The sequence below is a fragment of the Aristolochia californica genome, unplaced genomic scaffold (genome assembly GCF_029961685.1).
Source record: "Aristolochia californica isolate CCGP_79_NKW_82.1479 unplaced genomic scaffold, dmAriCali1.0.hap1 SCAF_10, whole genome shotgun sequence".
NCBI classification, from domain to species: domain Eukaryota; kingdom Viridiplantae; phylum Streptophyta; class Magnoliopsida; order Piperales; family Aristolochiaceae; genus Aristolochia; species Aristolochia californica.
In genome coordinates this window covers 29,459,553-29,478,703 of record NW_027181771.1, presented here as the reverse complement: position 1 = coordinate 29,478,703, position 19,151 = coordinate 29,459,553, and the positions used below count along the sequence as shown (strand labels likewise).

At 36.5% G+C, this 19,151-nt stretch overlaps 1 protein-coding gene across 1 annotated transcript; it reads left to right on the top strand.

Moving 5' to 3' along the window:
* Positions 1 to 1,510: 1,510 nt before the first annotated feature.
* Positions 1,511 to 3,292, top strand: LOC137935298 (aldehyde oxidase GLOX). The gene has a single exon (XM_068779974.1). It carries the CDS (start codon positions 1,587 to 1,589, stop codon positions 3,192 to 3,194), a length of 1,608 nt encoding a protein of 535 aa, XP_068636075.1. The 5' UTR covers positions 1,511 to 1,586; the 3' UTR covers positions 3,195 to 3,292.
* Positions 3,293 to 19,151: the final 15,859 nt, after the last annotated feature.

The window sequence follows — 19,151 nt, the reverse complement described above, 5'->3', positions numbered from 1 at the left end:
ATGTATACATGATCAAAATTTAATAACAAAAACTAATCCAATAATGAAATTAATTATAAATTTATAAATTAAAGAATAAAAATAAAAATAAAGTAAAATTAAACACAAAAGTGAATCCATAAACAATAAAAAAATAAAAAATAATTTTTATTTATTTTTTTATTTGATTTAAATAAAATTTTAAACAGTAAATTAGTAATAAAAATAAAAAGTCTTGATTTTTGCTTCCTCTCCTATTTTTATCTTCCATTTTTCTTTCTATCACTGTTTGCTTAGAGTTGAGGAGACAAAATAAAGAGTTGCCAAATCAATAAATTTTGATTTCCTCTTGACCCCCTATTATAGTATATAGATACATAGATAAATTTTTTGTTATTTCGAAAATGTTAAGTTCAAATTCTGCCGAGAAAAAAATGCCAATAAACATTCACGTTAGTGCCCAAGGAAAGTGATGAGAGAATTCACTTTCTTTCGAGAAAGTGACTGTAAAACGTTAGTCATCTTGGAAAGTTGGTTGCTTTCGTGGGTTTGCAGAATGTTCCTCCATCCTCCATCCTCCTTCACTCTTCCTTCTTCTTCTTTTCTTATTTTTATTTTTATTTTTATTATTTCATGATTTGTGACTAGATTCATTAAAAATTTACTACTATTATTATTGCTTAATCATACTAATTAATTCTGAATTTAATTTATTGTCTAGAAAATTCAAATTCATGCTATTTAATTCATTTTTAAAAAAATATAATTAATTTAAATATTATAAAATATTATATATCTAATTTTATTTTATGATATTTATTATTTTTTTATAAATAAAGTAATCTATTGTTTCTATTGGAATTGATTGAAAACTTTGGTCCCATGCAGCATGAGTTGCAAAATTTAAGGCCCAGTCTCGTTTATCTTCTTCGTCGTGCCATACCAATCTACAGTTGCAAACAAAGCCTGCCCGTTCTAATTTTCTCGGTAGAAGTGTGCCAACCAGCCAACTGCCCTGAACCGGATTTACAAGGTGGATTAAAAGAAAAAAGCTGTCACATTCCATCTTTTCTAGCGAAAAAGGGCAACCGGCAAGACGCATTATTTAAACGGAATCAAGTCACAAATCACTCTCTAAAACGCCTAAAAGACAACAGAACCCCACCACATGCGCCTGTAACCACGAAATTCAAAGATGAGAGCGTCCACCCTCCATCTTTCATCCAACGGCCAACCAAATTGTCGCTAAAGACATGATGGCACATGGGTGGGGCCACCTCGAAAAGAATGATTCGTCTCCATTCACTCAAAATAGTTTTCCACGCCGAATTCTTAGAATTTCGTCTAACACTTTCTGTGCCGTTGACGACGTCACGGCGAAGGCCCCTTTGTTTTTCTGACGAGTTATACACGTGGCAGAAGGTGACAAGTGACAATTATCTAAACCCGTCTCGTACTTGGGCGGCGCCCGCGTGTCTCTGGCTCCTGACACCCACGACTCTCACTCTTAAGCTCAGACGCATTCGGCTTTCCTTTTATCCTAAAAGATGCACTTTTAACACGTCAGTCCCGTTGCCTTACTCTTCACTCCTTCCACTTTTGCTTCGATGGTTGCCTTGCGAATTCTTCTCGCCGCTGTGTTGTGTTTGTCTCATCTCGTCTCGCCGACGCTTGGGGATCTCCCGGGCAAGTGGGAGCTTCTCCTAGAAGATGCCGGAATCTCGTCAATGCACACGGCCGTCACCCACCTCGGCACCGTCCTTCTCCTCGACAGAACCAACAGCGGTCCGTCCCGGCTACGGCTCCCACACTGCAAGTCCGATCCCTCCACTGACAAAACACTCAATCCCCGATGTTGGGCTCACTCCGCTCTGTTCGACCCGGTTGCTAATCAACTCCGGCCTTTGACGATCCTCACCGACACATGGTGCTCCTCAGGTCATTTCCTTCCCGACGGGACGCTGCTACAGACCGGTGGCGACCTCGACGGTGGACAGAAGATTCGAAAATTCGCTCCATGTGGCATCCAGGACCGCTGCGACTGGGAAGAGCTCGACTCCCCGCGGCTGTTGAGTCCCCGATGGTACTCGACGAACCAGATTTTGCCGGACGGTTCTGTCGTCATCGTCGGCGGTCGGGCGGCGCATAGCATCGAGTATTACCCGCGGCGACATCGTCGTCCCGTGGACCTCCCTTTCCTCTCCGACGCAGAGGACACCCAAATGGACAATCTTTACCCCTACGTTCATCTCCTCCCCAACGGTCATCTCTTCATCTTCGCCAACACGAAGTCGATCCTCTACGACTACGAGATGAATCTCATCGTGCGTAATTATCCGATCTTGGAAGGTGGGCCTCGCAACTATCCTTCCGGCGGATCGTCGGCGATGCTGGCTCTCGATTCAACGGATTTCTCCAGGGCGGAGATCATCGTCTGTGGGGGAGCTCAGTATGGAGTGTTCATTACACGCGCAACCGACATCCCCGCGCACATTAGCTGTGGCCGGATGGTAGCGACCGATGCGGACCCGGTCTGGGCGATGGAAGACATGCCGTTTAGCCGAATCATGGGTGACATGGTGATGCTCCCTACCGGCGACTTGTTGATAATTAACGGCGCTCAGGCGGGTTCGCAAGGCTTTGAGATGGCCTCGAACCCGGTTCTTTTTCCGCTACTGTACCGACCAAACGAACCCATCGGTTTAAGGTTCATGACTCTGAACCCGGGACAGGTCCCACGGATGTACCACTCGACCGCAAACCTGCTGCCGGACGGTCGGGTTCTTATCGCCGGGAGCAACCCGCATTACTTCTACAAATTAAATGCCAAATTCCCAACGGAGCTCCGGCTGGAGGCATTCTCACCAGAGTACCTATCGCCTGACCGGGCGAATTTACGGCCGGTCTTGGTGAATGTTCCCGAGATAGTTAGATACGGGGAAGAGTTCGAGGTGGAGGTGACGGTTCCGCTGCCCGTGGTGGGGATAGTGGAGGTGAATTTCGGTAGCGCCCCATTTGCGACGCACTCGTTCTCGCAGGGGCAGAGACTGGTGAAACTGACCGTGTCGCCGGCCACGCCGGTTAACGACGGGATGTATAGAATAACATGTACAGCTCCGCCGAGCGGCAGCGTAGCGCCGGCGGGATACTACATGGTTTTCGCGGTAAATCAGGGCGTGCCAAGTGTAGGGAAGTGGGTCAAGGTACTTGTGTAAATAATAAAAAGTAATTATGTAATATGATTACGTGGAAGCGGAGATAAATGACAGGAAATATCAAGATGAATGACAAGGAGAGCCACATGTTTTTTTTTTGTTGTTGTTGTTGGTTTTTGGATCGGAGAATAGCAGGTGGGACCTACTCAAATGATGGGACCCATTGATGAAGTGAATGATTATCCATCGATTAGGGAATCTTCGAGGAAACCAACTGTCAAGCACAAAAGAAGTGATTGGAGGCCCAGGAATAGGAATCGGGAAGGAACTTTGAGAAAAGCCCTTTAAACTATATTGGAGCAACTCTCTTGTCTTAAATGATGAAAACAGGTAAGGGGGCAGACCCATTTATTAAATGGCATGTCTACTTAAAAAAGGAATTAAAAAGTAAGAAATTATAGGTTTAGAGGTGACAATATTTACCCATTTGCCACATATTGTAATTAAGTGAAATGGATTTAGGTAAAAGTTATTTTGTGAGTGATTACCCAAATAAAGAGAGAGATTACTTTGTTATTTTCATATGTTTAATTATAGGTCAATTAATCATGTATTAATAATTAATATTTTATAATATTTTTATTTTATCCTATCAATATTTCATAATTTTTTAATAAATTATATTCTCATATATTTTCTTATCGATTCACCTAATTATTCATGGATAATTAGGTGAATAAATTAGTATCAAAACACCCTTTTCTTATTCAAAAATAGCCATTTGTCTAATTAGACGTGCTTAAAGATTTGGGGGTTCGATCTCACTAGGAGAAGGGTTGTCTCTTCACAAGGTATAAGTTTGATTTTAATTTTTTACGTCTTAACTTTCTTTGATAGTGGTTCTCTAGTACCTTAAAGCTAGACGGTATTGGCATTTTAGAACCTAGAATTTAGAAATGAAGTGTCAACTAGAGCCAAAAGCTAGTTTGTTTAGAATCTCAATCAAATTGTATAATTAGGAATTACACTTGGCTTAAAGAGAGCAAGAAATCTCTTTGTAATTTTCAACTAATAGAGCATATCAATAGAATTTTCCCGACCAAGGGTTCTTCAGTGGTGACAAAGGAACCCACCTACCCCTATTGAGGAGCCTCATGATCCAACAATTGGTGTTAAAGGAGGCCTTAATCATTTAAAATTTAAAATTATATTTGATTTTAATCAATTGATTTCATGGTATCTCAAGAAGACATTATGTTCCAAGAGAGTCATGATCTCTATTCGTACCCATGCTTGATATTTCACAATACCAATAGTCGAAAATTCGGATGAAATTTTCTTACAATCCATTGGATTTGAATTATGGAAAAAAATTATCAATAGACCCTTCATCTCATCCCAAAATGTAAAAGAAATGATTATTCTAAAACAAGTATGTGATTGGGATGACTTAGATATTGTAAAATTTTATGGCAATACTAAGGTTATGGAACTCATTCTTAGTTCATAAGTGATAAATTGCTAGTTTTTTTTTTATCTTGTAAATTAGCTAAGGATTTGGGGGATAAACTAGAATCCAATTGTTCTAGGAATTGTTCTAATTGTGCACTACACATAATGACTTATAGGCATTGAAGATTGTATGCTTTCATGCTTAGTTTGGAAACATCATCTCATATAGAAATGAGACTTCAAAAAGTGATAGGTATGAAGAATCGAACAACAAAGAACTTATGAGACAACTAGATGAACCCGTGTCCTCACTTGGAAGAAAAGGGAAAGAAAACAAGAAATTAAGGAGGCAACTTTCAAATTTTGAAAAGAAAATTGAATTCATGAAAGTTGATTGTTCCTCTAAGTTAGAAGAGTTTTGAGAAGAAAATGATAAGCTCATCTTAGAATGTGAGAGACTTGAACTTCATTCTTCAAACATATAAGCGGAAAAATCAACATGATAACCTTTGCTCTAGGATTTTAGAATGTTAAGAAGAAAACAAAATACTAAAATCTCACAAATATGTAGTTGACAGAAAAGCCTTCAACTTTCCAAACTTTAAAGAAATTAAATTTAGGAAAAGTCAATCCTCTAGATAAACCAGGGATTTGGAGTTGAGATTCATGAGAGTATAAAGGGAAAAAAATCTAAAAGTTCTCATAGGACAAATGAGACAAAGCTCACAACATCACCTATGCATAATGATTCATTTTATAAATGTGGAACCATTGGCCAACATATATTTGAGTGTCAGCTAGAATATCAAAGCTGAATATAGTGAAGCAGGTTTGGATTTCTAATGGAATGTGTTTGAGTCAAATGCACATTTGGCACACCTATTTTCCTTTGGTATTCCAAAGTAGAAAGTGACTCGTAAGCTAAAAAATCATTTATGGTACAAATAAGTGCAACATGCATTGTAAAAATCTCTCTTGTATATGCATCAAAAGTCTACACACCCTCTTCCCACAACACCTTCAACTAATCTACCAACGGGCGTAAATAAAAAATCAATATCATTGTTGGAGATTTTGACCCTGAAATTAATAAAATCATCATATCATACAAATTTTTCATATATTTTTGTTGAATTTATGGAAAAGAGAAATACTTCATCGAGTTAATGTAATCAGAGTACATGAAACCCTATTTATAATAGATGAAAGTAGTAGAGTCCAATTACAATTAAACTACTTTTGTCCCAATTACACCCATACTCTAACACTTAAAGATAAGTTCTAGCATACTTAAATAACTCAACATAAATAGAAGACTAACATAACTAAAACACCTTTTAAACTGAAATTATTCTGTGATACCTCCTTCCATAATAATTGTGGCTCTGTAAGACTTCTTATTGTGAGAGTCATGTAAGACTCTTCCATATTTGTTCTTTAACAATTTCAATAAGGGTAAATTATACTACATCAACACTATAGACCATATGCTATAAGATGTGCTCATATGCCCAAATGGGTTAAATCCATCACTTGCAAAGCCTAAATATACATAACATGAGTTTGATACAAACCATGAATACTCTTTCTCAAATTCAGGCCGAAGTTTTGAATCTATTGAATATCTCAACGTACTTGTTTCATCCTCACACATCTCGGCATGCCATCTCATATTATTAAATGTATCGTTTGATATAAACAACTATTGAACTCATGGTTTGAATGCAAAATAGCGTAAAACATTATGCATGAACAACTTCAATTTGTTGCTTAATAGTACATACTTCAGCCCATGACTTAGCAAAATATTCCTTCTAAAATAAGACATAATAATTTTTACATCCAATTAGCTTCTTGTAGTGGATATACTTAGGAGGATACTTCTTCCTCAAAAAGTTTGTTGGCAACACATGCACGGTTCCTGAGGATTTATCGGATCCCAACCAGGATATGAAAGCAGAGATCTATGATCTCATAACTCTAGTGAATTCCCACGCTCGACCAGAATCTCCTTTACTACGTCAGGTTCGCCTAAATTACTTGATGCGTTTCCCAGCCTGGAAAGCCCTGGTTGATAGTTGACTGGTTAATCATGCGATTAACGAGAGTCTCTCTGTCTCCCATGCGACAAATTTCTGAATCCTGGCGACGCAAATCTCATGGAGATATCAACAATCAGAATCTTCATCAACCCTCGAAGCAAAAGCCACTGTTCTATTTCAGCACTGAATCATCTACATTAGCAGAGAAATTTGGAGCAGTTAGTGGTTTCTCTTGAGTCTTGCAACTACAGAAAGAGCTCTAGGAACTTCATTCATATTCGAAAGATGAGTGATTCTGGTAGACAATGAGCAGGATCTCCATGTAATGGTGATGAACAATGACATGGTTGCTTCTAAGTGGTTGAAGATGGTGGAGTAGAACACTCAACAGGAAAATTGAGAATTTTCCAAGGTGATTTGTCAAAAGGAAGAGAATTGAGAATTTGTAATAAAAAATTTAGTGCTTGAAAAATAAATTAAGTACAAGTAAATTACTTACCAAACACACACTATAAAGGAGACAAAAATTTTACTATTCCCCTGTTGGTAGTCATCGCACAAACACCTATGCTTGGGAAAATTCTATTAATAACTCTATTAACTAAAATTTACGTAAAAGAGATTGGGACTCTCTTTGAAGCCATGTGTATACTCAAAATCATGAATACAAATCTCTCCTTGAGTTTGGTCAGCTAAATTCTAGCTCTAACAACCTCTCCTATCTAGATTAACTGGCTCTAGATAAGTCATATGATGAAAAACAGGAAAAAAAAAACTTACACCCTTGAAATTTGGAGAAACTATTTTCTCCTTGAGATGTCCAAGTCTCCAACCTTTGACGCACAAGAGGAGAAGTTTTTGGAGCTTGAATTGCTATAAAGCATAGAGAATTTGAGAGTTTGAGAGAGATTTAAAGTTTTTACAAGTTTGTAGTTATTTTCTCTCAAAAATGGTTTGTGAAGAAATTTCAAGTAAAAGCAGGTTGAATGCGTTAAATTGCCAATAAATGCTCTTATTATTGTTCACAAGACGGTTGGAGGGGTATTTCTAAGTTTCCCCATCAAACTAGCCATTTTTTGCCCGTTTTAAAAAAACTACAAAAAGTGTTGATTGATCACTGGAAGGTATGATCGATCAACCATGTATAACGACTATATTTTTTAGTTTTACAGGTTTTTTGATCGATCAAGCCATTGATTAGTCAAAGTCTTGACTTGTAAAAAATGACCAATTAATCAATCAATCCAATTAGTTTGATTGATCAAGCTTTATGGGGCTAGTTATGCATAGTTCTAGATGATCGATCATTTTACATGATATGATCAATCATATTTTTTAATTCAATATGGTATGATTTTGGATCATCGATCAATCAATGACATTGATCGATCATTCTTTATATGTTTCCGCTAGTTTGCATTTTGTATGATTGATCAAACCTATGTTGATCATGGTTTATACCAAATTATAAAAATTAAAATTTAAGCATGATGATGGTGTAGTTGAGGAGTTTTATTAATTTAAAGCTCTATAATGCATCAGTTAAACATGAATGTGAAAAATATGCCCCTAAGCTCCAAAACATTTTGTGTAACTCAAAATCAGAGTTTGGTGTTGTTCTGTTTACGTGACTAGAGTTCTTGATACATTTCTATATGGCCTAAACTCTAGTCTTCAAATCTTCATTTCGTTGCTTGTGGGAGCTTCTTCAAGATGACTTGACACATGGTTGAGCTTGAGGTCTTGCATTGAGTTCTGTCAGTTCTTTGTGTAGACCTTGATCTTTGTATCTCTTGAAGGAATTGCACATGTAATGCCCGATTTCAAATATTAGTTCAACCATGGTTAAGTTTCATTATCATCGAAAGATAGATGGAGGTAGTGCTTGATTTCAAATATTAGTACAACCACTGTTAAGTTTCATTATCATCAAAAAATAGATGGAGGTAGTGCCTGATTTCAAATATTAGTACAACCATGGTTAAGTTTCATTATCATCAAAATATAGATGGAGGTCAACCTAGGTCAATAATCTCTCCCTTTCTATTGATGACAAAACCTAACTCCACAAAACTAAAGTACAAAATCCATAAGTTGATTTTAAGTTCTCCCCCTAAATATATGTGTAGAATTTTAGTTTGTTCTTTCTTCCCTTTTTTTGTCATAGGTCAAAAAGATTTGCAATGTGAGAAATTGAGAAATGCACACAAAAGAGTGCCTCAAGGTCGTTTCATTCATAAATGAAGTGTGTACAAGTTGTGTACATGTATGAGCAATGAAATTGACCGAAGAAGATATATAAACTAGTACAAAATGTAGGTCAATCCAAGACAAAAATTATATGCTCGTAAGGAAGGACTAGTGCTCAACTGACAGTGGTGGAAGCTGGTGGGATAGAGATAGGAAGTCAGCCATTGAATGAAGGAGGTTTTGAAGCTCCTGTTGTACAGATTGAATTTGGAAGAAATTTTCCTTCATATTCTAGATGTGTCTTCAATTCTAGTGAGATGATCTAAGCTAGAGGAGTTGACAATCCTCTTCCTCTTGACAAATTGAAATGGATCACCATCTTCTCTATTGGAGCTAGCCTCATCTCCCAAGTAGTGTCACACCATCTTGTCTTTTGAATGCTATGACACCTAATTTCCTCATATTTTTGTGTGCACAAACTTGTTTACCTTCAATTCACCACTGGGCATCTTCTTGATGAGTACAAAGATCTACTCGTGCTCTAGGGTGATGTGGTGGTTCTCCAAGATCATATTGATGATTTGACCAAAATGGAGGTCATTTGCCTGAGTATTTATCGCTATGTTAGCCATCCCTAGGAACATGAAATATGTGAAGTCGAGAGTGATCTACTACGTCAAGGCCCAAAGGAAAAATATGTCGCACGTGTTAAGCCGAGAAAAGATGCCCTTCCTCAAATTAGGGATGTGGGTCACAATTTCCATAAACAATCCATTCTCCCTATTGAGATTCTTGATCTTGATCTCATATGAGCTTTCAACGGTCTACCTGACAACAAGATCGATCACATCCATGATCCCTTGAGGATGTTTGTCCTCAAGATCAGTGGGCCAACTCTCGTTGATGTAACGAAGTCTATCCTAAGGAGTGCCAAGGAGCTCATTGACCTTACTAGTAGTCATGGAGATGGAGTGCCTAGGACAGACACATATCAACAACCTCAAACGAGATGCATAACTTTCTTGTTCCCTCATCTCCTGGATTTATCTTTGCGATTTTTTAATTTTTTTGCAGATAATAAGTGTGTGAGGAGAGGACCATGCAGTGAAAAACGATGAGATTGAGGAGATCGAAGACCTGTGTGGGCGTGCAAGAGATATTTTGGAGTGCTTGAAAGTTTAAAGACAAATAAAGGAAATGGTCCAAAAATAATATTAGAGTTTGGAACTTATGGATAGGGGTTGACTTGGATGTGAGCATGATCTAATCTATATAAGTTTTAATAAAAAGACCCCAGTTAATGTCTCATAATAAAATATTAATGTAGCATATTGAAAGCACATACGAAGTAATAACTAATATATTGCCTAAGATTTTAACTTATGAAATTAAATAATTAAAAATAAGTTAAATTTTTAAATAATTAAAATGTTTACATAGGATAGGATTTTACTCTTAAATGACTAATTTCACATTTAAAGGATTATAATTAAAATAATAATTAAATCACATAAATAAAACATTAGTAGTTAAGATGAATTATGAATTAAAATAGTGGTCATAAATATTTTAAATATTTAAATTAAATATTTTTAAATAATTTAAGTATTTAATTTTCATTAACTTCCGAGTCACAATTTGAAGGTAATCTATATTAATGTATATATATTCTTGGAAGATGCGTCTACAAACGAGTAACACTTATGTTGACCTTATACCCAACCACAACATATGTGACAACAACTGACTGTTCGATTCTATGTTTGATCCACACTGTAACACCTCTTTCTTTTGATATTTGATCATTGTAATTTGTTTAAGGTTACTTATTGCATTACTATAATGAAAAACACCGCTCATATGTTCTTATGTTCTCTTACATTAATGTCACATATATTCCAAATTATTTCTTTTTATTTTTTGACTGTCACTTTTGCAAGTCAAGTGTTTGAATTTTTCGTTCTTTAGAGTGATACATACATTCTAATGCACTTAATTTATTTTTTATTTTTAATTACTTTGGCTTTATAAGACATGACTCCCAAGTTCTTATGTAATCCAAATATACAATTATATAGTTGGTAGTCATTGAATCTAATATGGATTTTTAAAACTCAAATGTTTTAAATCTAATATGGATTTTTAAAACTTTTTAAATAGATACGGTAGAAATTAAGTGTTTTATTTTTTATAATTTCTATGATAAAAAAAATTATGAAGGAGAATGGTGAAACGTTCCAGAATACATTTCAAGTTACTTTTTCTTTGATTTTTTTTTGTTACTTGTGTAAGTTGATTTTTTTAAATTTTCATTCCTTATTGTTATATATTCATTCTAATGCACTTAATTTTTATTATTTGCGATTTTCCAAAAATGTTTTTGGCTTGAACTCCCTGGTTATCATATAATCCAATAGACGTTTATATAGTTACTATCTCGAGTTCAAATTTTTATCCACATATGATTTTTTGCAATATTTTATATGAATATGTCGGAATTAATTTTTTTAATATTTTTTAATAAAAATATGAAAGTATCTTTTTGTAAGCATGGTGTTATGACTTATTAGATCAAATAGGTTTTGAGTCTAAGCGGTTGGGTCAAGGGGTCTAACGACCCTTCTACAATGGGCGAGTAGCCCTTAACCCACCATGAGCTACAATCTAGCTCGGGTAATCCAAGTTGGAATTTTTAGGGACATGAGTCAAGTCCAATTTTGAGTCTTAACCATGGTGTCATTGTTGGTCTCAAGATCCCCATTAAGATAGTTTTGATGATAATATAAAAAAAATTTAGTAATAATGTGGATTAAAGAATGTTTTGCAACACAAAAACTCCAGATAAATTTTTTAGTAACATATATATTTGACAAGCCAAAGTACAACCGAATGGCCCATACAAAAAGGGAACAACAAGCTCAAACAAGAAAACAAAATGTTTGAACATCCTAACAACAATGTTTGACCAAACAAGAGAGAAATCTCTCTAGAATCAACCGATCCAATGCACCGACCAATTGGACTAACACCAACTAACAAGAGAAAGAAAACTCTAGTTGAAGTCTATTTGGCCAAGTGATCAAATCACTAGCCCAACAAAGGAAATAAGACAAAAATAAGAACAACCATAGAGGGGAAGCTTGCTCAACCAGGTGGACTTCGACCAACCACTTAGTGAAAGGAAAACTTCAATGAGCTGTCTAAATAAATGAGCTACACCCTAGAAAGAGAAAAAAGTATTGTAATAATCTATTTGAACATCTATGACTTCGAACCAAAGATAAGGAAGAGATGCTTATTGAAGACACATTCTAGAAAAGATATGAAATGAGATTTAAGGTTTCAATTTGACAAAAAATCTATAAGTAACCAATCTATGTGATTAGTAACTCACAAAGAGAATTTTAAGTATTTTTGATGATTTTTTTTGTGTAAAATGATAAAAAGACCCTTTTTAAGCTCACAACTCTATTTTTTGGTCTTTAAATTATTTTAGTTAGTTTTCACCCCAAATGATAGCTCTCTCGACTTCTAAGGCTCCTATGCTCACTCCAAAGCGCATATACACTTTGAAAACAAATTCGAAGATTGATTTAGGCTTTTGAAAAGGTAATCCCCAATGAGGTAAGTACATTAGTGCCTTTGTTTTAAAATTCTCTTTTACTTGGCACTTTTAGTGTTAGAATAACGGTTCACTTACTTTGCTATCATATTATTCATTATACCAAGTTGTTGGGGCATCTGACTTGTTATACATCACTTGGGGTTGAAATTTTAAATCTAAGTATCATTGTACTTTCGTTATGAAATCTTTTAATTGAACATGATCAAATGTACTGAACTAGTGTCATTAAATGTTGAAACCATTCATTACAATTCAAATTACTACTCGTGCCATACTTTGAATTCATTTAATATATTTAGTTACTTTTAAGTGTTCCCCCTATGTGAAAGATTAATCAAATTTGATTGTAGAATTTGGTCACTCAAGGACTTATTTAACCTGTTATTTACATAGATTAGGTACATAAGATTGGTTGTACCAATTTGATTGTGCTTGTAATGTAAAATCTACCAATCTGAGAGGCTATTGTAGATGGCTGAATTTTAATCAAGTGATCCTTGCAAGCTAAGGTCAAACCTTGTATAGGCAAGCAAGGTGATCCTTCATGTCAATTAGATCGAGAAAAACCCGAGTTTGAGGATTAGCTATTGTAAAATCTTGTGTGGATCTAAACTATGTTTCTTAGTTGATTGTTTTATTGTTTAAGGGTGAAGCCTAATTGTAAGCAAACGATGCTAAAAATTCCTTTTATAGTCGAGATTGGTCCCAGTGAGTCTAGCTTGTGTAGCTTTATGAGTAATTAAAAAAAACCTTTGTAAGTCTAGTTTGTGGGACTAGTTTATAGGTGTAAATCTATATAGAGTGTATATTGTAAATTTGTTGTAGTAGTCATTGACGACGGGGATAAGCTTCATTTGTAAACAACATTGTAATTGGTTTAGAAGCAATTTATTGTAAGTGTAGTGTGATTGTTCATTTGTGTTTAAACTTTGATCATAAAACTACTAGTATGTATTAAATTATTCAAAAGAATAAACACACATAATGTAAATTAAAATAATAAAAAAGTAATCACAAAATTTAAAAAATCTATTTACATTATTTAAGTTGATTTCAAATAACTTGCGACTGGTTGGGTCAACGTCAACTTGGTTTCACCCGCTCTATTCGAGTTTCGAGTTAGAGCAAACTCGAGGAAGGGTTGCATCAATATGGTTTTAAGTGATATTGTCTTCCTATCCTAGACGCGCTCTTCTCCTGACGCTTTCTCCTCCTCTCAAATCTCTCTTCCCGCCGTTGGTGTATAGGTGATACTCTATCTCTCTCCTCTATATCCTCTCCACCAGTTCCCCCCCTCTTCTGTGATCTTCATCAACCCTTCTGCTTTAATCGCACAGTTAATTTTTATACCAGGAAGGCTCTTCGATTTAAATAGATGATAGCGAAGACATGGAGAGAACCAAGGAGAAGGCCTATACATCCAAGAGATGCGGAAGATGGGCTCAAGGTCCATAGATCAAGGAGAAGGCCCACATGCTCACTTAGTGATTGTAGGATGGTAAATAAAGAGTCATCTTATAGAGATGACATTGATGTAATTAGTTTAAGTTCCAAGGGTATTATTATAATATTGTAGTTTTGTCAATTTATAAATTGAGTTTGAGGAGGGTTAGGACATAAGTCAATAACCTCTTCTTCCTCCTATTTTCTCCCAATGAGTCCATCTTTCTTTTTCTCCATGAGCTAAATCCATGGAATCCTGAAAATCAACATGGTATCAGAACATTGATTTTCAGGACTCACAACTATGGTTTTCAAGATTCAAGAAACCCATTAATTTTCTTTTCTCATATTGATGCTTCATTTCTTTCTTAGTTATTGAAACATCTTTTTTTATTTTGTTGCCCGTTTTCTCTCGCTGCCCAACATTACACGGTGTTGTTTTTCTAGTGAAGGAAGAGAGAGAAAAGCCTCCTTCGTTTGAGTCCAAGACAATTTTATTTGATCCCTACATTTCTCACAGAATCGCTCAAGGATCTTTTGTCTTTTCTCCCCAATTGCGAACATCTTTCAATCGATCTATGGCGGATAGATCAAGGTACCCATCTTTCCCTATTTCAAAAGGTTTTTGTTCTTATCGCCTTTATAGCTTGGTCTTCTCACACTCCAAGATAAGTGACTAAAACGTAATGGAGCTTGCACATAATCTCATGTTCGTGCTTGAACCTGTTTCCTTGGCTCTCACGGTCACAACCATCTTGGTGACCTATTTTTTGGCCATCAAACCACTTAACTATGCAAAAGAGAAGGAAAGAAGCCTAGAATTATCGGTAGCAACACTCACTATTGACTGCTCTCATGCTCTGTTGATTCCTATTATTAGTTCTTGCTCCCTTTTGATCATGTTCTATTTGTTCATGTCCTTCTCCCTACTAGTTACAACCATCATTATTATTTGTGCTACATACTCTTTCTATTTTTGCCGCAAATATTTTTGGTGTGACTTGTGTCAGGTCATGGGATATTGAATAACTTAATTGGGCTGGAAGTGTCCAGCTACAGACAAAAATATTGGAACGATGTTTCGTTGCAATTAAATTAAAGTTCTGATACAAAACGAATATCGTCTTCCTTGTTGGAATATAGGGCCCAAGCCCATAAGACCAAGGAAGACCCATGTATCCAAAAGATAGAAGATGGGCTCAAGGCCTACAGATCAAAGAGAAGGCCCACAGGCCCACATACAATAATGGTAAGATGGTAAATAAAGAGTCATCTCATAGAGATGACATTGATGTAATCAAATTAAAGTTCTAGGGTTAAAACCCTAAACCCCAAACCCTAATTTAGGGGTATTATTGTAATGCAGTAGTTTCACTAATCTATAAATAGAGCTTCAGGGGGAGGGTTAGGATCATCAAGTCCATAATCCTTCTTCCTCTGGTTTTCTCCTAGTGGGTTTCTCTCCCCTTTTCTCCATGAGTTAAATTCATGGAGTCCTGAAAATCAACATGGTATCATCTGGGTAATTACCCATTACATCCCCTCCCCCCCCCCTTCTCTCTCTCTCTCTCTCTCGCTTAATTGGCATCTTTACTCCTACTATTTGAGAGTCGGTGCCCTGTGGAGGGACACCAAAGGAATTTATTACAACACTTCTGAGCAATGTCTATAGACCCATTACCTATAGAGGATAGGAGTGTGCCCAATATCTAGCATGAGTTATTTGACTACAGTATGGAGCAATGTCTTATGGCTAGGAGTGATTTTACTCTCATTTAAATTATATCAGATGGGTCTCTTGGAAGAGACCACCAATTTGAGGAGTATTGGAAGATATGGTGGACTGTCATTTTATACAGGAAGATCTTATACACCATTTGCAGCAAGCTGGGCGTCCATGATGTTCTCTCACCCCTAGCTTAAGGGTGAGTGTTGGAAGTGTCATAGTGGTTCCGTCCACTCTTGTAGGCGGTAGCTTTCCGCACCTAACAGATCAGTCTTTTGGGTGTATTGGCTAGCCGTTGTCATGGTATCAGAGCTGGGCACGCCACGTCCCACTTTCGAATCCCGTGAGAGGTGGTCAAGAATGGGCGGGGTGGGTGTTAGAGTGGTTCCGTCCACTCTTGTAGGTTCTAGTTTTCCACACCTAACAGATCGGTCTTTTGGGTGTATTAGCTAGCCGCTGTCAGGAAGATGGGCCCAAACCCACACGACCAGGAGAGGTAGAAGATGGGCTCAAACCCATAAGACCAAGGAGAAGGCTCACAAATCCCAGAGATGTGGAAGATGGGCTCAAGGCCCATAGACCAAGGAAAAGGGTTATAGGCCCACTGAGTGATGGCAAGATGGTAAATAAAAAGTCTTTTCATAGAGATGACATTAATGTAATTAGTTCAAGGGGTATTATTATAATATTATAGTTTTATCAATCTATAAATTGAGCTTCAGGGGTAGGGTTAGGACATAAGTCCATAACCTCTTCTTCCTCTTATTTTCTCCCAATGAGTTCCTCTTTATTTTTCTCCGTAAGCTAAATCCATTGAGTCTTGAAAATTAACAATTCTTTATTTTTATTGTCGCTAGTTCATTAATGAGCACCCTTTTCAACAGGTGCAAAGAAGTTATTTCTTGGTTAGCTTGGTGGATAATGACTACATCCATCGAGATTCCTTCGCAGTATTTAACAATATTTGAAGAAATGCTGCTTTTTTGGATACACAATGTGCCATTGGCTCTCTTTCTATAGTCTTTATTAATGGTGTCACAGAGTTAGGTTTTGACATAAACGGTATAAGAAAAGTAGGTCATTGTTAGGAAAACATGCTAGTTTGTGTTCAGGCAAAGTCATGTATCTTATTTTCTAATTTAATTACTTATTGTTGAGACAAACAATAAAGCCCATTGCGGCTTTCTTTCACTCTCTTTTGAACTATTGATACACGAGGAATACAAAAAAATGTGAGAATGTGAGTAAGGAATTTGGTTTTTTTTCTTATGCTATCGCTATCCCCAATATGAATGTAAGTTTGGCTTTGGTTAGGGGGTGTTCAATATTTCTTTTGTTATCTATCAGTGAGGCTTTCATAGGATAAATGAAAGAGTTTGTTAATAGATTTTAATGGAAGTCTAAGTTGCTATTTTTGTTTGAGAGTCAGGCTAGTGTTAAAGAAGTTGTTCACAAATCCTTTTAGAATTTTGCATGTTTGGCATGAAGGAACGAAGGGTTAGTAATTTTATCTTATTAGATTTCATTGAAATTAAAGCCCTACGAAAGAAAAATCAAAATTTTGTTTAGGTAAATGGGGTAAATTTTGAATCTCTTCCATTATGGCCATTACATTCCTAAGCAGATTGATTAGGTCAGGAATACGAGACTGAGACATATCTTGGAAAGGGATGACTCAACTCATGAAAAGCAAAGAGGAAGAAATGACATTCCTCACCACTAATTAACAGTAATGAACTACCACAAGGAGAAACACCCATAATGACTTAGTGAACCCTTAACTAAACCAATATTAACAAAAAAAAAAAAAAAAAAATTCTATCCTAACCCAACCCTACATTTACAACGACGCTATTCTGCTATTGACTTCCGATAAATGTTTGATATGAGTATGATTGGATTACATGGGCAGAAATGATGCTTTGAATTATTAGTTTGATATGAGTACGATAATTTTTATTTTCTTATTTTAGAAGAGTATGAAACAATTTTTTTTGGGTTATGCCTACTAAGTCATACCGATTTTTTAGACACTTGTTTTTCTTTTTTTTTATATGTTTCTTCAATTTTTTCTATTCTTTTTTTTTTAATTCTATTTTTCAATAATTCGGTTTGAGTTTAACAAGACCAATTTGTTTTTAGATAAAAATAATTAAATTTTGTATTTGACATTTTATTTTACCAAAAATTTGACGAATAAATATGGTAATGTATGAGATTAATTATTAGTTTTTATTTACTTTCCATGAAAAGGCACTAAAAGTCTATTTAATTTTCCTTGGAAATTTTATTTAAAAAATTATATAATTCCCTAATAAGATTTTATTAGTAGGTTTTTTGAAAATATATATCCTAAAAAAATATTATTAACTTTTTCTGGAATATAAATTTCTAACCAAGGGAAGTAACTGCTCTAATAGGATTTTATCATAAGGTTTCCTAAGAAAAATATTTCTAATTTTTCGAGGCATATAAGTTTCCAACCAGGCACTAACAGGGACTTATAATTCTTTGACTTATTCACGGGTTCTTAATCGGATTAACAAAAATGCCAGATTTGATAGAGACATATATGTCCTTCTTGGAAAGCATTTACTGCAAGTGGCAGTGAAATTAAGGGACATTTATCCCTTATTAAATCGCAGAGATTTTGTCCAGACATTTTGTCGAGGAAACCCCTCCTCACCAGTCGTCACTCCCTCCTCCATTTATTTCACAACAACAGTTCGGCCCCTAATAATTACAGACCAAGCGACGGAAGTACCCAGCTGCTTCTTGGTTTTCCGATTTCTTCAAATTCTCTTCAACTCTAAAAGCTGAAGAAAAGGACAAGCGCGCACGCTCCCTTCGAAGCCTTCCTTCTTTCCGTGTAGAATACAGGGACGCCTATGGATACGTACATTTATACCTATTCTGAATGACGTGGGGAGAAGAGTTCAGTGTTCGTCATGTCCGGGAATTCAACGGAGGCAACCGTTGCTCGGCTCGAGAAAAATTCACAACTCCGGAGAAGATTTCCTTTTCTTTTTGGGGAAACAAAGAAAATATGTTTTCCCGGGTGTTTCCGGCCGGAACTTTTTAACCGCTTCGGGTGACGGGCCGAACAGTGCTCGCTTCTGCCTCTTTCCCCGTGAAATGCCAGAGAACCCACTTCTTTAATCCTCTTTTTCCTCTTAAGCCTCGATGCAAAAGAGCAGGAAAGGGGAGAGCAGATCTTTCCCCCCCTCCCTTCTCTCTTTCCTCTGTTACATCTTTCCGGTAAAGAAAGCGCAGGAAATGAACAGTGGGAAGGTGTAAAAAGAAAGCGAACACGGGTGTTTAACCAGAAAGTTTCCTTAAACCCTCCGTTTAGGTAATCGACGGCAGTCACGGGCGGTCAGGTCTCCGCAAGCAAAAGATCTGGCGGTCGCCAGACGCCAGCCCCCTCCTCCAGTGTCCGTACTCGCCGACGTCATTTTGACCGTTCTCTTGCCCCTCCTCCATTTTCAAAACCGTACGGCCTCCCCTGTCAGATGCCCGACGCGTGGTGGACGACTACC

Bases quoted from the DNA above. Each gene is read 5' to 3' on its own strand.
- LOC137935298 (XM_068779974.1), top strand. From the start codon at position 1,587: ATGGTTGCCTTGCGAATTCTTCTCGCCGCTGTGTTGTGTTTGTCTCAT.